This window comes from Mus musculus, chromosome 12, assembly GCF_000001635.26.
Source record: "Mus musculus strain C57BL/6J chromosome 12, GRCm38.p6 C57BL/6J".
Classification (NCBI taxonomy): Eukaryota; Metazoa; Chordata; class Mammalia; order Rodentia; family Muridae; genus Mus; species Mus musculus.
Window position 1 is genome coordinate 87937279 of NC_000078.6, and position 25637 is coordinate 87962915.

At 42.3% G+C, this 25637-nt stretch overlaps 1 protein-coding gene across 3 annotated transcripts; it reads left to right on the top strand.

The window, feature by feature from the left end:
* Nucleotides 1-17201: 17201 nt before the first annotated feature.
* Nucleotides 17202-23404, top strand: Gm2042 (predicted gene 2042). Of its 3 annotated transcripts, XM_006515315.3 has the most exons (5): nucleotides 17241-17304; nucleotides 18125-18307; nucleotides 20523-20833; nucleotides 21347-21922; nucleotides 22554-23398. In XM_006515315.3, exons 3-5 carry the CDS (start codon nucleotides 20709-20711, stop codon nucleotides 23125-23127), a joined length of 1275 nt encoding a protein of 424 aa, XP_006515378.1. In that variant the 5' UTR covers nucleotides 17241-17304; nucleotides 18125-18307; nucleotides 20523-20708; the 3' UTR covers nucleotides 23128-23398. The 3 variants fall into 3 exon arrangements, with proteins under 3 accessions (NP_001257721.1, NP_001257722.1, XP_006515378.1); NM_001270792.1 differs by lacking the exon at nucleotides 18125-18307 and having other exon boundaries at nucleotides 17202-17304; nucleotides 22554-23404; NM_001270793.1 differs by lacking the exon at nucleotides 18125-18307 and having other exon boundaries at nucleotides 17202-17304; nucleotides 21347-21494; nucleotides 22554-23404.
* The last annotated feature ends 2233 nt before the right edge of the window (nucleotides 23405-25637 follow it).

Here is a 25637-nt window from a genome sequence, read left to right on the forward strand (position 1 = left end):
TATTGCAAAGAGAAAGGACACTGGGCTAGAGATTGCCCTAAAAAACGGGAGCGATCCAAGGTCCTGACCCTAGAAGATGATTAGGGAAGTCGGGGCTCAGACCCCCTCCCTGAGCCTAGGGTAACTTTGTCCGTGGAGGGGACTCCCGTCAACTTCCTGATAGACACCGGAGCAGAGCATTCAGTACTCACTAACCCCCTAGGCAAGCTAGGCTCCAAAAAGACCATGGTAATTGGAGCCACTGGTAGTAAATTTTACCCCTGGACGACCAAACGAGCTCTTCAGATAGACAAGAATATAGTGACCCACTCCTTTCTGGTGATACCTGAGTGCCCTGCTCCCCTCTTGGGGCGCGATCTGCTAACCAAACTAAAGGCTCAAGTCCAATTTACTTCAGAAGGCCCACAAGTAAGCTGGGGAAAGGCCCCTGTTGCCTGCCTTGTCCTCAACACAGAGGAAGAGTACCGGTTGCATGAAGAACAACCCAAAAATGCAGTCTCTTCAGGTTGGCTAACTGCGTTCCCCAATGTCTGGGCAGAACAAGCAGGAATGGGGTTGGCTAAACAAGTGCCTCCGGTTGTGGTAGAACTTAAAGCTGATGCCACCCCCATTTCGGTAAAGCAATACCCCATGAGCAAGGAAGCTAGAGAAGGCATCCGGCCTCATATCCAGAGGTTGCTAGGCCAAGGAGTTTTAGTGGCCTGTCAGTCCCCCTAGAATACACCACTTCTGCCGGTTCGAAAACCAGGGACCAATGACTATCGCCTGGTACAAGACCTCCGGGAGGTTAACAAAAGGGTCCTGGACATTCACCCCACAGTCCCGAACCCGTACAATTTATTAAGCTCTCTCCCACCTGAGAGAACATGGTATACAGTCCTGGACTTAAAAGATGCCTTCTTTTGCCTGTGTTTGCACCCTAAGAGTCAGCTCCTGTTTGCTTTTGAATGGAGGGACCCAGAGGGCGGACAGACTGGTCAACTAACTTGGACTAGACTACCACAGGGGTTCAAAAATTCCCCCACCCTGTTTGACGAGGCCCTCCATCGGGATCTCGCGCCTTTTTGCGCTCGAAACCCTCAGCTTACCCTACTACAGTATGTGGATGATCTCTTGGTCGCGGCGGCCTCGAAGGAGCTGTGTCACCAGGGAACTGAGAGGCTCCTCGCAGAACTGAGTGACTTGGGGTATCGAGTTTCGGCTAAAAAGGCACAAATCTGTCAAACTGAGGTAACCTACCTGGGGTATACCCTCCGAGGGGGCAAAAGATGGCTCACAGAGGCCCGGAAGAAGACTGTTATGATGATCCCATCGCCAACTACCCCACGGCAGGTACGTGAGTTTCTGGGGACTGCTGGCTTTTGTAGACTCTGGATTCCAGGCTTTGCAACCCTAGCAGCACCTCTATATCCTTTGACTAAGGAAGGGGTTCCTTTCGAGTGGAAAGAAGAACACCAAAGAGCTTTTGAGGCTATCAAGTCGTCTCTAATGACTGCCCCCGCGCTAGCATTACCAGACTTGACTAAGCCTTTCGTCCTATATGTGGACGAGAGAGCGGGTGTAGCCAGGGGAGTGTTGACACAAGCACTGGGACCCTGGAAGAGACCTGTAGCCTATTTGTCAAAAAAATTAGATCCTGTTGCTAGTGGATGGCCCACATGTCTGAAAAGTGGCCCTGCTGATCAAAGATGCTGACAAATTGACAATGGGACAACAGGTGACTGTTGTGGCCCCTCATGCCTTAGAAAGTATCGTGCAGCAGCCACCTGACAGATGGATGACAAATGCCTGAATGACACACTATCAGAGCCTGCTGCTAAATGAGCGTGTAACCTTTGCGCCCCCTGCCATCCTCAACCCAGCTACCCTTCTCCCTCTAACAAATGATTCCGTCCCAGTACATCAATGTATGGACATCCTCGCTGAAGAAACTGGGACCAGAAGTGACCTGACTGACCAACCCTGGCCTGGAGCTCCCAGTTGGTACACGGACGGCAGCAGTTTCCTGATAGAGGGGAAGCGAAAGGCTGGAGCTGCGGTGGTAGACGGGAAAAAGGTAATTTGGGCAAGCGCTTTGCCTGAAGGAACATCGGCACAAAAGGCTGAACTTATAGCGCTTATACAAGCCCTCCGAGAGGCTAAAGGTAAGATCGTTAATATCTACACTGTCAGCCGATATGCTTTTGCTACCGCACACATCCATGGGGCCATCTACAGGCAGCGAGGGCTATTGACCTCGGCTGGTAAAGACATTAAAAACAAAGAAGAAATTCTGGCCCTGTTGGAAGCCATACATGCACCTAAAAAGGTAGCCATCATCCACTGCCCCGGCCACCAAAAAGGAGAAGACTTGGTGGCCAAGGGCAACCGAATGGCAGACTTAGTGGCAAAACAAGTTGCTCAAGGGGCCATGATCTTAACTGAAAAAGGTGATCCGCCCAAAAGCCCTGAGGATGGGAGGTATAACATAAAAGAGCTATGGTGGACCAGTGATCCCCTCCCATACTTTTTTGAAGGAAAAATAGAATTAACTCCCGAAGAAGGAATAAAATTTGTGAAAGGACTACACCAATTCACCCACCTGGGAGTTGAAAAAATGATGAGACTAATTAAATTCCCGATACCAAGTCCCCAACCTGAAGTCAGTGGCTCAAAAGATTATAGACTCCTGCAAACCATGTGCATTCACTAATGCAACTAAAGCCTACAGAGAACCTGGAAAGAGACAACGGGGAGACCATCCTGGAGTGTATTGGGATTTAGACTTTACTGAAGTTAAACCTGGAATGTATGGTAACAAGTATCTGTTAGTATTTGTAGACACCTTTTCAGGATGGGTCGAGGCATTTCCCACTAAAACAGAGACTGCCCAGATTGTGGCCAAGAAGATCCTTGAAGAAATCCTGCCAAGATTTGGAATCCCTAAGGTAATCGGGTCCGACAATGGACCAGCCTTTGTTGCCCAGGTAAGTCAGGGCTTGGCCACTCAGTTGGGCATCGATTGGAAATTACACTGTGCTTACCGCCCTCAAAGCTCAGGACAGGTAGAGAGGATGAATAGGACCTTAAAAGAGACCTTGACTAAATTAGCCATTGAGACCGGCGGAAAAGACTGGGTGGCTCTCCTTCCTCTTGCGCTCTTCCGAGCCCGAAACACCCCTGGTCGTTTCGGGCTCACTCCTTTTGAAGTTCTGTATGGAGGACCTCCCCCCTTAATGGAAGCTGGTGGAACATTAGTTTCCGACTCTGACCCTGTCTTACCCTCCTCTTTGCTTATTCATTTAAAGGCCCTAGAAGTGATTAGGACCCAGATTTGGGACCAACTGAAAGCAGCCTATACCCCAGGGACCACCGCAGTACCCCACCGGTTCCGAGTTGGAGACAAAGTCTTGGTCAGATGGCATCGAACCGGCAGCCTTGAGCCACGGTGGAAGGGACCCTATTTGGTGTTACTGACAACCCCTACTGCGGTAAAAGTTGACAGAATCGCCTCCTGGATCCACGCCTCCCATGTCAAGAGGGCCGCCAGTCAAGATGAAGAAAACCACGACGACAATTGGACAGTGGCAGCCACTGACAATCCTCTTAAGCTTCGTCTGCGCCGCAGGCGCCACTCTAGACCTAGGGAACCTTAACCCTCATGCTCCGATTCAACAGTCCTGGGAGGTGCTTAATGAAAAGGGAAACATTGTATGGGCAACCACTGCAGTCCATCCCCTCTGGACTTGGTGGCCTGATCTCACGCCTGACATCTGTAAGTTAGCGGCAGGATCCCCCAATTGGGACCTCTCAGATCATACTGATCTTAGCAACCCACCCCCTGAGGAGCGGTGTGTCCCAAATGGGATAGGGAGCACATATGGGTGTTCGGGGCAGTTCTACCGAGCTAATCTTAGAGCTGCACATTTTTATGTTTGCCCTGGTCAGGGTCAGAGCAAAAGGCTTCAACAAGAATGCGGGGGTGCATCAGATTACTTTTGTGGTAAATGGACATGTGAAACGACAGGGGATCCTTACTGGAAGCCCTCCTCTAAATGGGACCTAATCACGGTAAAACGAGGTAGTGGCTATGATAAGTCAAACGAAGGAGAAAGAAACCCCTATAAATATCAAGAGAGTGGGTGCACTTTTAAAAACAGAGCACCCTCAGGACCATGCAAAGATAAATACTGCAACCCCCTACGTATAAGGTTCACCGAGAACGGAAAACAACACCGTCTAAGTTGGCTTAAAGGAAATAGGTGGGGTTGGCGAGTATACATTCCACTAAGAGATCCTGGATTCATTTTCACGATCAGACTGACAGTGAGAGACCCGGCAGTGACACTCGTAGGGCCCAACAAGGTCCTTATAGAACAGGGCCCCCCAGTCGTACTGGCTCCCCCAAAGGTCCCGACTGTACCAGCTCCACCAACTCCACAGCCCAACACAGTGGTACCCTCCCTAGGAACTAATACTCTCCTCATAAAGCCTACCTTGGCTTCCCCACCGCCCCTAGGAACAGAGGACCGTCTGGTCAGTCTAGTCCAAGGAGCTTTTTTAGTTCTAAATAGAACTAACCCTAATATGACTCAATCATGCTGGTTATGCTATGCCTCTAGCCCCCCTTATTATGAAGGAATAGCTCAGATCAGGACTTATAATATCACTTCAGATCATTCTCAATGTCTTTGGGGAGAAAACAGAAAGTTGACTCTAGCAGCAGTTTCAGGAAGAGGGCTCTGCTTGGGCCAGGTACCTCAGGATAAAGGGCACCTCTGTAATCAGACCCAGAACATCCAGTCTAGCAAAAGTGGTCAGTATCTGGTGCCTCCCCTAGACACAGTGTGGGCTTGCAATACCGGTCTCACTCCTTGTGTGTCTATGTCTGTTTTTAATAGTTCCAAAGATTTCTGCATTTTGGTTCAGCTTATTCCCAGACTCTTGTATCATGATGATAGCTCTTTTTTAGATAAATTTGAACATCGGGCCCGCTGGAAAAGAGAACCCGTTACCTTAACTTTGGCAGTTCTATTAGGATTGGGAGTAGCAGCTGGAGTAGGTACAGGAACCGCTGCCTTAATTAAGACCCCCCAATACTATGAAGAACTACATGCAGCTATGGATATTGATCTTAGAACTATAGAACAGTCTATAACCAAATTAGAAGAATCTTTAACTTCCCTGTCCGAAGTGGTGCTGCAAAATAGAAGGGGATTAGACTTATTATTCCTTAAAGAAGGAGGACTCTGTGCTGCCTTAAAAGAAGAATGTTGGTTTTATGTTGACCATTCAGGAGTAATCAAAGATTCTATGGCTAAACTTAGAGAACGCCTAGATATACGTAAAAGAGAAAGAGAAAGCCAACAAGGATGGTTTGAAAGCTGGTTTAATAAGTCCCCTTGGCTCACCACTCTCCTCTCCACTATAGCAGGACCTTTAATTACACTTATGCTTTTGCTTACTTTTGGCCCATGCATCCTTAATAAGTTAGTAGCTTTTATTAGAGAAAGGATAAACGCAGTCCAAGTTATGGTACTGAGGCAACAATATCGGGTCCTTCAGGAGGTTGAAAACTCGCTCTAAGATTAGAGCTATCTCCTAAAAGAAGTGGGGAATGAAGAATAAAAATTTTTACTGAACTCTTCTTCATCCCAGAACCCGACCCCTCCCATCTAGAGATTGTTCCCGGAACACTCCTGAACTCTTCACCCCAGAATGCATTCCTGAACTCCTCACCCTAGAGTTCGAACCCTCCCAACTAAAAACTGTTCCAAGAACATTTTTGAGATAAGGGCCTCCTGGAACAACCTCAAAATGAACCGGGTACATTGCCAAATGATAGGACATGACCCCTTAGTTACGTAGATTCCCTTGGCAGAACCCCTTGTCCCTTGGCAGAACCCCCTAGTGATGTAAACTTGTACTTTCCCTGCCCAGCTCTCCCCCCTTGAGTTTTACTATATAAGCCTGTGAAAAATTTGGCTGGTCGTCGATTCTCCTCTACACCACTAGGTGCATGAGTTTCGACCCCAGAGCTCTGGTCTATGTTCCATGTGCTTTCTTGCTGTTGTTCTATTAAATCTTGCCTTCTACATTTTGAGTACGGTCTCAGTGTCTTCTTGGGTCCGCGGCTGTCCCGGGGCTTGAGTGCTTGAGTGAGGGTCTCCCTTCGGGGGTCTTTCAGGAGAAAGGTCAAGTAACATATAAAGGCAGACCTATCAGAATTACACCAGACTTTTCACCAGAGACTATGAAAGCCAGAAGAGCCTGGGCAGATGTTATACAGACACTAAGAGAACATAAATGCCAGCCCAGGCTACTATACCTGGCCAAACTCTCAATTACCATAGATGGAGAAACCAAAGTATTCCACGACAAAACCAAATTCACACAATATCTTTCCACGAATCCAGCCCTTCAAAGGATAATAACAGAAAAAAAAGCTCTAGAAAAAAAGGAAGCAAATTCACCCAAGAAGAGTAGAAGGCAGGAAATAATCAAACTCAGGGGTGAAATCAACCAAGTGGAAACAAGAAGAACTATTCAAAGAATCAACCAAACGAGGAGTTGGTTCTTTGAGAAAATCAACAAGATAGATAAACCCTTAGCTAGACTCACTAGAGGGCACAGGGACAACATCCTAATTAACAAAATCAGAAATGAAAAGGGAGACATAACAACAGATCCTGAAGAAATCCAAAACACCATCAGATCCTTCTACAAAAGTCTATACTCAACAAAATTGGAAAACCTGGATGAAAGGGACAAATTTCTAGACAGATACCAGGTACCAAAGTTAAATCAGGATCAAGTTAATGATCTAAACAGTCCCATATCCCCTAAGGAAATAGAAGCAGTCATTAATAGTTTCCCAACCAAAAAAAGCCCAGGACCAGATGGGTTTAGTGCAGAGCTCTACCAGACCTTTAAAGAAGATCTAATCCCAGTTCTGCACAAACTATTCCACAAAATAGAAGTAGAGGGAACTCTACCCAACTCATTCTATGAAGCCACAATTACTCTGATACCTAAACCACAGAATGATCCAACAAAGATAGAGAACTTCAGACCAATTTCCCTTATGAATATCGATGCAAAAACACTCAATAAAATTCTTGCTAACCGAATCCAAGAACACATTAAAGCAATCATCCATCCTGACCAAGTAGGTTTTATTCCAGGGATGCAGGGATGGTTTAATATACGAAAATCCATCAATGTAATCCATTATATAAACAAACTCAAAGACAAAAACCACATGATCATCTCATTAAATGCGGAAAAAGCATTCGACAAGATCCAACACCCATTCATGATAAAAGTCTTGGAAAGATCAGGAATTCAAGGCCCATACCTAAACATGATAAAAGCAATCTACAGCAAACCAGTAGCCAACATCAAAGTAAATGGTGAGAAGCTCGAAGCAATCCCACTAAAATCAGGGACTAGACAAGGCTGCCCACTTTCTCCCTACCTCTTCAACATAGTACTTGAAGTCCTAGCCAGAGCAATTCGACAACAAAAGGAGATCAAGGGGATACAAATTGGAAAAGATAAAGTCAAAATATCACTTTTTGTATATGATATGATAGTATATATAAGTGACCCTAAAAATTCCACCAGAGAATTCCTAAACCTGATAAACAGCTTCAGTAAAGTAGCTGGATATAAAATTAACTCAAACAAGTCAATGGCCTTTCTCTACACAAAGAATAAACAGGCTGAGAAAGAAATTAGGGAAACAACACCCTTCACAATAGTCACAAATAATATAAAATATCCTGGCGTGACTCTAAATAAGGAAGTGAAAGATCTGTATGATAAAAACTTCAAGTCCCTGAAGAAAGAAATTAAAGAAGATCTCAGAAGATGGAAAGATCTCCCATGCTCATGGATTGGCAGGATCAACATTGTAAAAATGGCTATCTTGCCAAAAGCAATCTACAGATTCAATGCAATCCCCATCAAAATTCCAACTCAATTCTTCAACGAATTAGAAAGAGCAATCTGCAAATTCATCTGGAATAACAAAAAACCTAGGATAGCAAAAGCTTTTCTCAAGGATAAAAGAACCTCTGGTGGAATCACCATGCCTGACCTAAAGCTTTACTACAGAGCAATTGTGATAAAAACTGCATGGTACTGGTATAGTGACAGACAAGTAGACCAATGGAATAGAATTGAAGACCCAGAAATGAACCCACACACCTATGATCACTTGATCTTCGACAAGGGAGCTAAAACCATCCAGTGGAAAAAAGACAGCATTTTCAACAAATGGTGCTGGCACAATTGGTTGTTATCATGTAGAAGAATGCGAATCGACCCATTCCTCTCTCCTTGTACTGAGGTCAAATCTAAGTGGATTAAGGAACTCCACATAAAACCAGAGACACTGAAACTTATAGAGGAGAAAGTGGGGAAAAGTCTCGAAGATATGGGCACAGGGAAAAAATTCCTGAATAGAACAGCAATGGCTTGTGCTTTAAGATCGAGGATTGACAAATGGGACCTCATGAAACTGTAAAGCTTCTGCAAGGCAAAAGACACCGTCAATAAGACAAAAAGACCACCAACAGATTGGGAAAGGATCTTTACCTATCCTAAATCAGATAGGGGACTAATATCCAATATATATAAAGAACTCAAGAGGGTGGACTCCAGAAAATCAAATAGCCCCCTTAAAAGATGGGGCTCAGAGCTAAACAAAGAATTCTCACCCGAGGAATACCGAAAGGCTGAGAAACACCTGAACAAATGTTCAACATCCTTAATCATCAGAGAAATGCAAATCAAAACAACCCTGAGATTCCATCTCACACCAGTCAGAATGGCTAAGATCAAAAATTCAGGTGACAGCAGATGCTGGTGAGGATGTCGAGAAAGAGGATCACTCCTCCATTGTTGGTGGGATTGAAAGCTTGTACAAACACTCTGGAAATCAGTCTGGCGGTTCCTCAGAAAATTGGACATAATACTCCCCTACCCCACCCCTATCTCCTGCTTCTAAGAGGGTGTTACTCCACCTACCTGCCTCTTGCCTCACCACCCCACCTATTCACCTATGCTGGAGCATAGAGCCTTGACAAGACCAAGGGTGTCACCTCCCATTGATACCATATAAGTCCATCCTCTGCTACATATGCAGCTGGAGCCATGGGACACTGGTGTATTCTTCGGGGTGTTGTTTAGTCTCTAGGAGCTTTGGGGAGGCATTGCGGGTATCAGGTTAGTTGATATTGTTCTTCCTATGAAGTTGCAAACCTCTCCAGCTCCTTCAGTCCTTCCCCTAATTCCTCCATTGAATTTCCAGTGTCAGTCTGATGAATAACTTCAAGTATTTGCACCTGTATTGGTAAGGCTCTGGCAGAACCTCTCAGGAGACAGCTATATCAGGTATGCACTTCTTGCATCAGCAATAGAGTCTGGGTTTGGTGGCTGCATATGGGATGGATCCCCAGGGGGGACAATCTTGGATGGCCTTTCAGTCTCTGCTGAACTCTTTGTCCCTGTATTTCCTTTAGATAGAATAAATTCTGGGTTAATATTTTTGAGATGGGTAAGTGGCCCCAACCTTTAACCAGGGGCCAGGCCTATCCTCAGAACATTGGCCCTACAGATGGTTTAGTGTGAAAGCTTCTCTAGGTTCCCCAGAAGTTAGGGTTGTTAGGGAAAGGATCAGCCAGCAAGGAGATAGAAAAGGAAATTGTGGCTGGGTGGTGAGCATGATGTGATAGCCCATACATTTAATCCCATCACTCTGGAAGCAGAAGTAGGTGAATCCATGTGTCCCTGTGTCTTTGAGGCAAACTATATGGACATAGGGAATTCTAGACTATCCAGAGCTTTGTTGGGTAAAAAAAAAAATCCAAAACAACCCTAATGGCACTACATCGAAGACTTTTCCTTGGAGGCCTTTTGGGGTTCAGGAATTCTTAGAAGCAAAACAAATTTCCAGCAGCCACATGATGGCTCGAAGCTCCAGTTCTAGGGCTCTTCTAGGCTTCACAGCTTCCAGGCATTCATGTGGTACAGAGTGCATGCATGGTGAATTTCAGGTCAGCCAGGGATACATAACAAGTTTGTCACAAAATCAAGAAAATATTCCATTCACCTAAAAATCTGAATCAAGATCAAAACATATCAAGTGTATACACACTTAGCTACCAGAAATTGGTTGTAGGGAGTGTTGAGATCCTCCAGCACCCCATGCAGCCTAGATATGTTGCTCAGGCTAGCTTAAAACTTCTTGGCTCAAGAAGTGACCTGATTCTCCAACCTCAGTTGAGCTGAATTCTTGGTAGCACCACCAAGAGCCTCATTTGGGGGGAATGTGAACAGAAGTGTCTTAATGAAGTGAGCAACTCACCAGATGGGACAAAGAGCTTTCTATGGAAACCAGGCCAAGTATGACTTTAAGCTCCCAGACAGAGTCTTCTCTGGCTCTGTTTTAACACCTTACTACTCAGGCCTCCCCTTCACATCTGTGACACTAAATGCAAACTGCTACTAGCTGATTAGACATTTGAGTGTCACCCAGCAATCCTCTTAAGGAGGCTTGTTTTTCCTTGTATTAAGTAATTTAAAGGGAAAGTAAATTTCAAGGGTAAAATGCAAATGAATGTCAAAACTTTTGGGAAATCAGGCCACAAACACTGACATGTCCCAGTGAGTGAGCACTGCCTTAGGCCTTAAGGAAGAAAAAGACAGAACAAAGGATTTAGTCTATTTATTTAGACTGAAAAGGAAAAGCAAAGCAAACCAAACTAAACCTAAACCAAAAAACACTGGACATGGTGGTACTGGCCTGTAATCCTAACAATTGGGATTTAAAAGCTAGAGGAGTAGAATTTTAAGGACAGCCTGAGCTACATAGTGAGAGGCCAGCCTGTGTTACATGAGACCCTGTATCAAATACAGAGCCAAGTATATGGCTTAGCAGGTAAAGACACTTAATGCTAAGCATGATTACTGAAGTTGGACTCACATGGTGAAAAAATTAAATTAAATTAAATTAAAAATATCACACACACAAACACACTCACACACCCAATCACACCAAAACAACAACAACAACAACAGAAACACAAACCCAACCACTTCTCTTAAATAGAAATAAGGACTGAAAAAATTGCTTAGTGGTTAAAAGCACACATTGCTCTTCCAAGAGGACCCAGATTAAGTTTCTACCACTCACATGGCTGCTCACAAACTTCCATAACTCTAATTCTAAGAGAATTGACTCTCATTTCTGCAGAAACAAATATATCACATAGACATACATAAATGCAGGCAAAACATATACAAAAGAGAAATAAATCTAAATAATAATAATAACAACAAGACCACAAACCTTTCAGTATTATCCTTTGACAACAAAAGGCTAAAAATATGCCATTGAGAAACATTTCTGTGAAGATAGCCATGTCTTCATGTCTTCACTCCACAGAAAACCACCTTGTAGCCAGAGTTACCTGTATGTCATTTGGATTTCTTTCAGACAGGACTTTGTTATATGCAGACTTGGATTTGTTGTTGGATATCAGCAGCTTCTACTGGATGGAGAAGGTCTGTTGGTGGGTCTGTAAAGTGCTTGCTTATCTTCCAGACTCATCATTCAGCTTTGCTGATATTTTAGCTGGCACCTTGAACAGAACAGCTATTGCAATTTTGCTGTTATCCCAAAGTGTACTACTAAACTTTCTAAGCCTGAAAGTGCAAGTAGAGTAGTTATCTTTAACATCTGATTTAGCTACTGCAGTTTCTAACTTTCTTTTCTTTTCTTTTCTTTTCTTTTTTGTTTTTGTTTTTGTTTTTTTGTTTTGTTTTGTTTTTTGTTTTGTTTTGTTTTGTTTTGTTTCTTGAGACAGGGTTTCTCTGTAGCCCTGGCTGTCCTGGAACTCACTTTAAAGACCAGGCTGGCCTCAAACTCAGAAATCTGCCTGCCTCTGCCTCCCAAGTGCTGGGATTAAAGGTGTGTACCACCATGCCCGCTTACTTTTTTTCATTTTTAATTGTCCAGTGGGGTGTAGTGGCGTAGGCTGGAAATCTAATTCCAGCACTCAGGAGGCAGGTAGACCCAGAAGTTCAAGACAAGCCTTGTTTTCATAGTAAAATCCAAGACTGCCTACATAGTGAAGGTCTGTCTCAAAGCACAACCTTCTAAGTTATACATTCTCTGTGCTTTGTGCAATATCTGGTTGTCAGGTAGGAGTGGTAAGCCTGTCACTGCAAGGCACATCTTGAACCTTCCCCTGTTACATGGATTTCTGAGATTTCACTCTGGTTGTCAGGTGTAGGCCTTTAATCCCACCCAGCAACCTGAGGCAGGGGCAATTGGACATCTGTGAGTTCTGGCCAGCCTGGGCTACAAAAGCCTCTTCCAGGACAGCCAGGGCTACACACACACACACACACACACACACACACACACACACACACACAATACCATCTTGAAAAATAAAACAATAGAAAAGCGCAAAGAAAAATCTGTTTCCATGTTTAATCATAACAAAGGCAAATGAAAAGTTATCTCAGCTAGTCCAAGAACAGAAATTGACAAGATTAATCTGCCTAATCTTGATTTTCTTTTCATTACCCCACTCACCCACCCACCCAAAGGCAGCATGTACTGTAGTCCAATACACCTTCAAATTTGCTAGCTGGCCAAGAGTGACCTTGAATTCCTGATCCATGTCCCTACTTCCACTTTTTCCTCCTCAATTCTGATGCTGCAACCTTTTAAGAGAGTTCCAGGTATGTAGTGGTAAGCTCCAGGTATAAAGCCATTTATGTTACTTTATAACTGTAGTTTTGCTACTATTATAATTTATAGTATAAATAACTGATTACAGTATATCTGACATGCAATCACAAGGGAGTTGCTCTCCACAGGTTTAGAAACAGTACCCTAAATGCTGGGATTAGATGCTTACAGCTGCTGTTTAGTGCTGAGGATTGAACCCGGTACCAGGTATGCTGGGCATACTCAATGACCAGGAAATGTATGTCATTGTCTCAGTAGCATAAAGTGTTCTAAATCTCTCTGTGCAACTGGGGGTGAACTGGACCTTCTAATTCTCTTTTCTCTACCTCACCAGTGTTAGGATTCTAGCTGTGTGCCACTACGTTGTGCTCTTAGCATTATTTCCATCATATGCAATAAGGCTAATTAGCTCAATAATAGTCATATATTTCCCTTGAGAAGTTCTGAAACTTAGTTCGAGGTCAAAAAGATAAGATAATGGATTTAATCCTGGGAAAGTAGGTAAAAAGTGTCAAAAGTTTTAAAATCACTTAATCAAAACAAGTAGACCCAGATCATGATGAATCAATGCTCTCTTGACTTTTTATGTTACCTATAGTTTGTAAGTTGCTCCACTCTGCATTCTCCTTCTAAACTTGCTCTCTCATCATGCTCTGATGTCACAAAAATGCTCTTACTCTCAATGCCTTTTCCCCGAATGCTATGCCTTTACTTCTAAGTTCTTTTTGAGTTCAGTTCTGTCAAAAAAGTTCTCTTATGTCCTGACTGAAAAAAAATTATCCTCAGTTCTGTTCTAAAAAGTTCTGTTCAGAACTGAAAAAGAAAGTATTCTGTCTAAAAAGTTCTCTTCAGCTCAGTTGTGACTTTTTTCTTTCTCCTCAGCACTTAGACATCTTTCAGAATACATGAACTCACGTTAAAAAGTTTATCACAAATTTACACAAAGTCAAATCATAAATCTAGTAAGTTTACAACAGTGAATGCTTCTATGCATAATAATTAGGTGAAATTATCTGGCTAAACATTCATCAGCTGTCATATCTTCACAGTGTTTTTTTTTTTTTTTGAGAGTTACAACACACAACTAAGTTATTAGTGAAGTTTTCTATAGATAAATCCAGCCAATATTTTACCTTCAGTCCTAGAACCTATAATAAATCATTAGTTCTCTTTTTAAGACCTCTGGTTAATGGTTTTACAACTTTTTGGAATGTGCTCTGAGTAACAAAACGTCTGGTTACTATCTAGAATCAACTGATGACATATGGGAGATAGTCAGAGTTCTCATTACTTTTTAGTTATGGAATTTCTTCACAATGATAGAAACCCTAAGACAAGTTAGTACCAGCATAGTAGGCTATTGCTGAGATAGGCCTGAGCCTGTTTGGGGTTGCATTGACTTTGGAACTTTGGGATATAAAAGTCATTGAGTGTTGATAGCTTAGTGGGAAATTCTAAAGGATCTTAAAGAAAAGATGAGAATGTTAAAATTCTCAGTCCAGTGAAATTTTAGAGGGAAATTTAATGACTTTATCAGGGCTATTTGCAATTTTGAATTGAGATATCTCTGGTCCTGGCTACCTGAAGCTGAAGAATCACCTGTATCTAACTTGCTACCATAATCACTAAAGTGAAACTTTGGCTTTGCTGGGATAATTGATGCTGGTCAGCTAGAGGGGAGAAACTGGTGGTGATTAAGAAGAGAGCAACATCATCAGGTGAAATTTATTGGGAAGAGTTTCCTGAGAATACAGAGAACCTGTGTTAAGGTCAGGTGTTGAGAGACAGAGGCATACACAGATCCTGAGTTGGGGTTCTAGCACCCATATAATGTAGATCATAACCATCTTTAACTCCAGTTACAGGGAATCTGAAGCCCCTTCTGGTTTCTGTGAGTACCTGCACGTACTTGCACACAAACACAGCCATGTACTCATAAGTTATTTTAATAAAGAAAATAAAGTATTGAACGAATTTTTAAAATGCAGTAAAAAACAGGGCTGTAGAAATAACACAGTACAGCCTTGCCCAGGAATGAGAGTTCATGCCTTTCCCCCATAGCTGAGCTGGAGATGGAGGCATTAAGCATTTGGGGCATCAAATGTGCTCAGAGTTACTATCTCTGAAGTGAGGGGTCAAGAGCAAGACCACTGGGCATCAGTCAGATCCTCAGCCCAGTGATAAGCATCTTTGTTGTCCAAGGGGTGGTCTAAATCATAACTCTGTGCTCCTGATATCCCAGTCTCAGCTCTGTGCTCCGGCTCCTCCAACAATTTGCTCTTACTCCCAGTAAGAGAAGATTGATCTAGAACTTTGTATCTGTGGAGATAACTTTCTCTGTGGTCCTTGGAGATGGATGCATAAAATTTAGGTACCCTTGAGATCTATGAAATAGTATTTACCAGAAGGGTCAACCTGGAAGAGTGGGTTACAGAGTAACAATTCTCAGGTGAGTCAGATAACAAGTGAGTAGTGTTTTCCTCGTGGCCCTTCACATGTGTGCTGTGTGATATGGGAGGTTATACTGAGCCTGGAATAAACATACATATTCTGACCTTGTAGACAGAGATAAATATATTTGTCTGCATCTGCCATGTTATGCTTAAAAGCAGTGTCTCTTCCCAAGGTATAGACTGAGTTCTCTGAAGAGACAAGTAAGATGAAGATAGCATTTACTTTCTGGTATGCTTAGAGTCTATAATATATCCTGGAATTCAGAAAATGCAGGGAACCTGTTCTAGAAAGCCTTAACACAAGTTATCATTGCATCTTCAAGTGGGCAGAGTACAACTGCAGAATCACCTGCCTTAGCTTGGTGCTGTGGTAGAGGCATTCCTTCAGAATGAGCATATAAACGCTATTTCCATAGAAACTGACCCTGGAGGTGTGCACAGTGTTGCATGCCTTTAACCCCAGCCCTCAAGAGGCAGAGGGAGGTGGACCCTGACAAAACCAATAAGCCTACAAATTAAATTGTACTAGAGATGAAGCCTGAGATGCATTTGCAGTTGTTGGAAATAAGTTTTCATTCACAAAGAAAGAGATTGTCAGGCCATGTTCAGTGCCTGGATATACAACCTTTACTCTCTTAAGAGGGCATATGAGGGAAATGAATCACAGGAAAATAGAAAGTGGGCTTAGATCTTATTACAACTCAGATAGTGACACTTCTATATCCACTGGGGTCAGAACTCACAGTTCTCTTTTATTGCCTAGTTGGAAAGGAATTGACACATGGTTTGGGGTGGGAGGCAGGTAATACGTTTCTTTTGTTCTTTTTCTTTTTTCAGGGCAGCAGCCACCTTCTAGCCCACCCCTGTCTTTAATTTAAGTGCAGCAGGGGTTGTAACCTCCCCCAGCCCCCTCAGCCTGAAACCTGGCTGATCAAGTTTCACTGCTAGTATGAAGAGAGCATCTGGGTGGAGCTTGCGGCCCTATCATTCTGCCACTCCCACTGATGCTGCCTGCCACCTAGCTGTTCCTGAGCCAAACACGTGGTCACTTGAAACTGGACTCCAGGGATAATTTGGCGGGAATGGGCCCCTTCCCCTGCTTCCTAACCCAGTGTCGGGAATAGTAAAATTGAACCTTGATCAGATGGTTGTCTTCGTTCCATCTCTCTCACACCACCTAGCCCCCTTTTCTCTTCCAGGTTTCTAAGATGCCTTCCAGACTAGATCCCAGACATGTGAGCCGCTGGCTGGCTGCAACAAGGGTTGATGGGGACAGACAGACAGACAGACAGACATATATAGAGAGGAAGAGGTGTCTGGAACCGCAGTCCTAAAGAATGTAGCAGACACTGTAGACTGGATGATCCTTTCTCTAACACCATTCCCTTCTGGAAAATGAAGACCATCTTTTCCCTTGTAGTGAACGTTCTTCATTTTGGTTTGGATGTACATACAATTAGAAGAGATGATGACCATTATCTTAGACTCTCCTCAAGTTTACTGTGTAGCTGAAGGTGAAATTAAGCTGATCTGTTTGGCATCCTCCCACTTCAGTCTTCTCAAGTTAGCACAGCTGAGGACTGACAAATCATCAGGGTCAGCCTTGAGCTCCAGATGCTGCTAACAGAATAAGGGCTCCCAAGAAGCTAGGAAAAGGGGATTAAAGTCCATACCCACAATGCTACTTCAACTTCTACAAGGTGAGTTATTTGCCATACATACACAAACCAGCAGAGTCTTGAACTCTGAGATCCACTTAACTTGGCTTTGCAAGTAATGTGAGTAAGGGCATCAGACATAACCACTCGTCTTCAGTAAATCAATTCTTGACTATGGGTCTGGTCTTAGATTCTTCCTGTGTACAGATCTGGTCTAATTTGCAGACACTATTTAAATCTGAAAATGAGCAGGTGGATGGAGACTCAATTGTTGAACCAGAGGCTGACTTTAGCTGGGAGGGTGTGGCTACAAAGGGAGGGTTCAGCTGAAAGGTATATAATGATTCATAGCAAGGAGAGGAAGTATAGATTAGGTCTCTTGGAGCCTGGAGTCACAGCTTTCCCTTGCCCGAATATGGTGATCTGTCTCCATTGTCCAGATCAGGTAAGTACCTCAGCTCCATCAGGATACCTCATCTCATGTAACCTAGTCTAGCCTTGTTCTCACTTGAAATTTTGTTTATATACTGTGTTACTTGCTGGTTTTTGTTGTTTTTTTTTGTTTTGTTTTTGTTTTTTTTTTGTTTTTTTTTTGTTTTTTGTTTTTGTTTGTTTTTTGAGATCAGTTTCTAGGCAAGATTGCTTGACCTCAATCCTAGATATTCTGTATTTTTGGCTAATATCCATTTTTGGTTAGTACATACCATGCATGTCATTTTGAGAGTAAGTTACCTAACTCAGGATGATATCTCCTAGTTCCACCATTTGCCTGCAAAATTCATAGTGTCCTGATTTTTAACAGTGCAATAGTATTCCATTATGTAAATGAATCACATTTTCTGTATCCATTCTTTGGTTGAGGGCTATCTGGGTTGTTTCCAGCTTCTGGATATTACAAATTAGAAAGTTTTGAACATAGTGGAGCATGTGTCCTTGTAGTATGGTGGGATGTCTTTTGAGTATACGCCCCAGGGTGGTATAGCTAGCTTGTCAGGTAGAGATGTTTCCAATTTTCTGAGGAACCACAAGATTGATTACCTGAGTGGCTGCACCAGTTTGCAATCCTACCAGCAATGGAGGAGTGTTCCTTTCTCCACACCCTCACCAGCATGTGCAGTCACCAGAGTTTTTGATCATAGCTATTCTGATTGTTGTAAGGTGGAATCTCAAGGTCATTTTGAATTGCATTTAACTGATGACCAAGGACTTTGAATATTTCTTTAAGTGATTTTTGACCATTCAAGATTTTACTATGGTTGAATTAGGAGAAGGATTGAAGAAGCTGAAGGGGAGAATGACCCTATATGAACACCACCAGCTTCACCTTTCTTTGACAACTGGGAGCTCCCAGAGACTGAGCTACCCAACCAGGCAGCATATATAGGCTTGTCCGAAGCCCAGGCACATGTATAGCAGAGGATTGCCTGATCCAGCTTCTGTGGGAGAAGGTGAGAATAATCCTAGAGAGACTTGAAGCTCTACGGGAATGGGACTACCCTTTTGGAGACAAGGAAGATGAGGAATTTTATAAAACTATGGGAGGGGGGCAATGATTTGAATATAATTAAAAAGAAAAAAATGGCAGGCCTTAAAAGTGTGTTCTCAATTACTTCCAATTATTAATTGGTTCATTGTCATTTCTGTGGGATATTTTTTTATATAGATTTGTTTTTGTCTTTTGAACAGTCTCACTAAGAATGTCAGGGTGATCTTGAAATCAAAGCACTTTTGCCTGGAATGTAAGATATGAGTTAGACAAGTCCCTTCACTACTGATCTTTATGTGACTTTAAGACTGGCATTTTTTGGTGTGCTTTTAATCTCAGTAATAGGAATGGAGAGGGAGGCTGTGAGTGTCAAAACAGCTATGTATTAAATTAAGTCTCTAAAACCAAAACAAGGGGTTCAAGAGATAGTTCAGTGGTTAAGAACATTAAGTATTCTTCCAGATGTACTGTGTTCAATTCCCATTAACTATATGGTGGCTCCCAACTATCTACGGGATCACATGCCCTCTATGTAGCTGTCTGAAGACAGGAAGAGTATATTCCTATTCATTAAAGAAATAAAGCAATACATAATTAAAAAATAAGGCAAACCAAGCAAATGGTATTTGCTTCTCACTGATAAATAGTCTCTAATTTTATGGAACTCAGGGTGTTCTCAAACTTGCAAGAAGAAACATGCATATATATATATATATATATATATATATATATATATATATATGTGTGTGTGTGTGTGTGTGTATACATACATATCCATGTTTATGCATACACATATATACAAATATGTTTGGGTGTATATTGTGTATGTATATGTACATGTATATACATATAAGTGTGTGTGTGTATTTAATAGACATTATATCCTTATCATAGCCTTTGTTGCTCCTATCCTCTCATACCCTCACTTTACTCCAACAGGAAGGCAGAAAGTAAATGGTATCTATGCTTGATACCAGCCAAATTTATAAAGTAAGTTTCAAAACAGCCATGGATAAGAACAAGTCTGAAAGAAGTAAAACAAAACAAAACAAAACAAAAAAAAACCAGATAAAAAACAAGGTATTTCCATGTGCTGATTGATACATGGTTTATTCTTTTCAAGGAATCCAGGATATGTTCAAATTTTCAGAAACAATCCTGCCTATTTTTATTTAGTATTCTAATGAAAAATCTGAATATCACCTGAAATTAAAATTTCCACTCCTTTTTCTTACATTTTTGGTCTTTAATTAGTTTTTGCAGGTCTCAGAAAAGCTGTTATGGTGCTGTAGAAGGTACAAATTATGGCATTGAACTTGTGAACCTCCTGGCTTCAGCATGTGAATTTTAAACTCTACTTCATCATTTATTCTTTCTGGATTCTTGCTAAAGAGTTACATACTGTGCCAATGACTACTGAAAGTTTAATTATAGTAGTGTAGTTTTTCCTACTCTCTTTAGCTCTGTAGCTTGCATTATTCAAGCTTGGAGCTTCCCCAACACCTTCTCCAAAAGGCCATCATGAGTAATAATCAAAGATTAATGTCAATAATTATTGATAGGAATTTCAAAGACATGTTCTATGCAGTGTAGCTGAATAGGGATTGTGGAAGTTTGGAAACTGTTTTCCTTTGCTTTCTTTGAAGGCCTAGAAATGTAAGCATAGTCTATTTATCATCAAACAACTGCCTGAGCCTTCAGAGTTCTTGGCGATTCCTTTCCAGTGGGATGTATTCATCCAAACTGTGGCTAAACTTGGATGTGGCCTTTGAGAACTAGGATACATGGGAGAATTTTCATATCACCAGAGAGAATTGTGGCTTTAAAACCAGCAAAGGGCAGACCAAGCAGTTCTGGTTTGGATATATTATGGTGGCATCTTCTGAGCAGTGGTGGAACGCACATATAATCTTAGCAATTTGGAGGCCCAGGCAGGCAAGTCTCACTGAGGTCTAGGCCAGTGTGGTCTATAAAGCAAATTGCAAGACTGCTCAGAATACAGGTAGTTCTATAAAGACCCTGTCTCTAAAAACAAAGAAAATCGAGGGTGATCAAATTGGTAAACTGAGTTCTCTATCCTCATCGGTAGTGATCTAGCCCTCACACTTCCCTGTGTGGGCAGAAGGGCTCCCTAAATTTCTTGTCATTAATGGTGTATTTTTTACCTGCTTCCCTAGGATGATTCTTTAGAAGAAGTCACAGAGGAATGCTATTCCCCACCCACCCTCCAGAACCTGGCAATTCAGAGTCTACTGAGGGATGAGGCCTTGGCCATTTCTGCTCTCACGGACCTGCCCCAGAGTCTGTTCCCAGTAATTTTTGAGGAGGCCTTCACTGATGGATATATAGGGATCTTGAAGGCCATGATACCTGTGTGGCCCTTCCCATACCTTTCTTTAGGAAAGCAGATAAATAATTGCAACCTGGAGACTTTGAAGGCTATGCTTGAGGGACTAGATATACTGCTTGCACAAAAGGTTCAAACCAGGTAGGCAAAAGCAACTGGTATTGGAGAATGGTTTTCTGAGTGCTGAGAAGAAGCAACTAGAGACAGAGAATATTTAGCCAACCATGGATCAAAGACTTCTGATCTTCAATTTTCTCTTTGCCCCACATTCAACATTTTCTTGACTGGGTATAGAAGCTTATAGGGTGTAGGGTTTTAAGCTCTGTCTCAGCTCTCTGGGCAAATAATGGCTAATGCAGAATACAGAAGAAGAGTAGACAGCCAGTGAGAAATGGGTCTTTCCTGCATCCCTCAAAGGTACAAGTGCTTGTGATTATGGAGCCTGGAATCAAGGGAAGGAAGACAGGGCTAAAGATGCCCCTCTTGCAAAGAATGTTATGCATTTACTGAGCATGTGACACTTGGGGTTTAATTCTAGGCAAAGGAAAAGGCAAAGTTTTGGAAGAAAGAGCTGATGTATGAGATGTGAAAAGAATCAGAGTGTAATATGTGTCTTCTTTTATATTCTGATAATTATACTCTTTTCTCTCACAGTAGGTGCAAACTCAGAGTAATTAATTGGAGAGAAGATGACTTGAAGATATGGGCTGGATCCCATGAAGGTGAAGGCTTACCAGATTTCAGGACAGAGAAGCAGCCAATTGAGAACAGTGCTGGCTGTGAGGTGAAGAAAGAATTGAAGGTGACGACTGAAGTCCTTCGCATGAAGGGCAGACTTGATGAATCTACCACATACTTGTTGCAGTGGGCCCAGCAGAGAAAAGATTCTATTCATCTATTCTGTAGAAAGCTACTAATTGAAGGCTTAACCAAAGCCTCAGTGATAGAAATCTTCAAAACTGTACACGCAGACTGTATACAGGAGCTTATCCTAAGATGTATCTGCATAGAAGAGTTGGCTTTTCTTAATCCCTACCTGAAACTGATGAAAAGTCTTTTCACACTCACACTAGATCACATCATAGGTACCTTCAGTTTGGGTGATTCTGAAAAGCTTGATGAGGAGACAATATTCAGCTTGATTTCTCAACTTCCCACACTCCACTGTCTCCAGAAACTCTATGTAAATGATGTCCCTTTTATAAAAGGCAACCTGAAAGAATACCTCAGGTAAGGAAGGACTGAGAGGGTCCAGTAAGACCAGAGAAAACACATCACTTTTCTTTTGCTTTTTTCTTCTTTTGTTTTATTAAGCTAGGGAGTCCTTGATAATCTGGCCACAATAAACCTAGCACTGTTAGAAACATAACATATCTGAGTAGATGAGCTGTGTGCTAAGATATGTATGATGAGGCATAAGCATGCCTCTTATTGCTCATGTGTGAAAGGTTTTGAGTTCAGAAACAGGTTTAGCAGATGAGCTATATGCAACACTGGGTTTCAAGATGAAGACAGGATCATGGCCTTTGGAGGAATAAAACTTCTGAGAACTCTTAACAACAGCCCTAGTAGTTAAACTTTGTTTGAGGTAGGTAGTTCTTCCTACATGCACCATTTTGGCCTGATATATCCATTGCTGTGTTTTCCAGCCATGCCCTGAATCATACCTATAGTGATAACTACAGACCTCAGACTAGAATACTGTGAGTTGTGAGAGCAGATAACACAAGGCCGTATCCTAGAATTGACCTCAAAGTGTAGCCAGAATGAGTTTGGGAGAAGTGCCGTCTGCTTAGCTGTCAATTATATCGACCCTTTTCAACAACATTTGTCAAAAAGCAAGCATTTCTTCTCTACCCAGGTGCCTGAAAAAGCCCTTGGAGACACTTTGCATCAGTAACTGTGACCTCTCACAGTCAGACTTGGATTGCCTGCCCTATTGCCTGAATATTTGTGAACTCAAACATCTGCATATTAGTGATATATATTTATGTGATTTACTCCTTGAGCCTCTTGGTTTTCTCCTTGAGAGAGTTGGAGATACCCTGAAAACCCTGGAATTGGATTCATGTTGTATAGTGGACTTTCAGTTCAGTGCCTTGCTGCCTGCCCTAAGCCAATGTTCTCACCTCAGAGAGGTCACTTTCTATGATAATGATGTTTCTCTGCCTTTCTTGAAACAACTTCTACACCACACAGCCCTGCTGAGTCAGCTGATCTATGAGTGTTACCCTGCCCCTATAGAGTGCTATGATGACAGTGGTGTAATACTAACACACAGATTAGAAAGTTTTTGTCCTGAGCTTCTGGATATACTGAGAGCCAAAAGACAGCTCCATAGTGTCTCCTTTCAAACAACCAAATGCTCTAAATGTGGTGGGTGCTACATTTATGATCGGCATACCCAATGTTGCCGTTTTGTGGAACTACTATAAGCTTGATTGTGAAACTGAGAAATAGAAACTTAGTATTGGGGACTGATGAAATCCTAAGTGAATGTCCACTGCTAAATGGAGCATGAAAATGTCAATCACCTAAAAGTCTGAGATACACAGGAAAGTCAATAACTTCCTCTGAGCTGGTGAATGGATGTTGCATCTGTAGAAAGTATCAAGCACTTGTAGTTTGAATGTGTTACAATAGAAGCACCATTTTATGAGAATGGCCCAATCTGTTGACTGCATACAATAAATATGTTGACTTTTTTTTTTTTGGTTGCATGTATGTCCCTATCAGACCACAGATCCTAATCTTTCCCAACATTTCTGTACCTGTGTCTGGTTTCTTCATTCCTCATCACCATAATTAGGTCATTCTTAGATTTGTGCATTTCATTTCATGCCAGGAACAGGTCTCATTAATGGGACACAAAGATCATGGCTTCCCATACAGCTCAATGTTCGCGAAAGAAATTCATTTCTAGTACAATTAGATTACAGCAATTGAATTAGATATGTAGAAGTATGGGATGAGGGGATAGGTTTCATCTGCAGGCAAGAAAATGAGAGTACCCTTCGAGACTAGTCTGTGCAGGTGAGAGTGTGGGCTACAGAAGCTAAAAGCTTCTGAGACAGGCAGAAGCCACACAGCTTCTGAGGCAGACCCTGTTTCAGGCTCCAGATATCTGGGCACCTTCCCTGCCAGAGGAGAGGTTTCCGCCCCGCCTGAGAGGGCTTTGCCGAAGCACTTGGGAGACCCATCTTTGTTCCCGGATCTCTCCAAGATAGTCTGTGCAGGTGAGAGTGTGGACTACAGAAGCTAAGGAGGAGCCACAAAACTTTTGGGGCAGACCCTGTTTCGGGCTCCAGACATCTGGGCACCTTCCTTGCCAGAGGAGAGGTGTTTGCCCCGCCCAGTGGGCGTTGCCAGAGCACCTGGGGGAGCCAACTTGGTTCCTGGATCCCTCTGAGACTAGTCTGTGCAGGTGAGAGTGTGGGCTACAGAAGCTAACAGCTTCTGGGACAGGCCAAAGCTACACAGCTTCTGGGACATGCCCAGTTTAGGACTTTTATCTTCTGCTAGGAGGCAGGTCCAAATGCCAGATATCTGTCCACCTTCCCTGCAAGAGGAGAGCTTGCCTGCAGAGAGTCCTCTGACCACTGAAACTCAGGAGAGAGCTAATCTCTCAAGTCTGCTGATAGAGGCTAACAGAGTCATGAGAGGAATAAGCTCTAACCAGAGACAACTAAAACAACTAACTCCAGAGATTACCAGGTGGCGAAAAGCAAACTGCTAACAGAAACCAAGACCACTCACCATCATCAGAACCCATCACCCCCACCTCAGATGGTCCTGGGCACCCCAACACACCCGAAAAGCTTGACCCAGATTTCATAGCATATATCATGATAATGGTAGAGGGCATCGAGAAGGACTTTAATAACTCACTTAAAGAAATGTAGAACACTGATAAATAGTTACAAGTCCTTAAAAAACAGAAAAACACGACCAAACAGGTAGAAGTCCTTAAAGAAAAAGAGGAAAACACATCCAAACAGGTGACGGAAATGAACAAAATCATATTAGACCTAAAAAGGGAAGTAGCCACAATAAAGAAAACTCAAAGTGAGGCAATGCGGGAGATAGAAACCCTAGGAAAGAAATCAGGAATCACAGATGCGAGCATCAGCAACAGAATACAAGGGATGGAAGAGAGGAGCTCAGGTGCAGAAGATTCCATAGAGAATATCGGCACAACAATCAAAGAAAATGTAAAATGCAAAAAGATCCTAACTCAAAACATCCAGGAAATCCAGGACACAATGAGTACACCAAACCTACAGATAGTAGGAGTAGATGAGAAGGAAGATTTTTAACTTAAAGTGCCAGTAAATATCTAATAGCCCAGGCTACTATACCCAGCCAAATTCTCAATTACCATAGATGGAGAAACCAAAGTATTCCAGGACAAAACCAAATTCACACATTATCTTTCCACAAATCCATCCCTTCAAAGGGTAATAACAGAAAAAAAACCCAAAAAACAAAAAACAAAAAAACAAAAAACCCAAAAAAACCACAAGGACGGAAACCAAGCCCTAGAAAAAGCAAGAAAGTAATCCATCAACAAACGAAAAAGAAGATAGCCACAAGAACAGAATGCCAACTCTAACGACAAAAATAATAGAAAGCAACAATTACTTTCCCTTAATATCTCTTAATATCAATGGACTCAATTCCCCAATAAAAAGACATAGACTAACAGACTGGCTTTGCAAACAGGAGCCACCATTTTTCTGCTTACAGGAAACCCATCTCAGGAAAAAAGATAGACACTACCGCAGAATGAAAGGCTGCAAAACAATTTTGCAAGCAAATGGTCTGAAGAAACAAGCTGGAGTAGCCATTCTAATATCAAATAAAATCAACTTCTAACCAAAAGTTATCAAAAAAGACAAGGAGGGACACTTCATACACATCAAATGTAAAATCTTCCAAGAGGAAT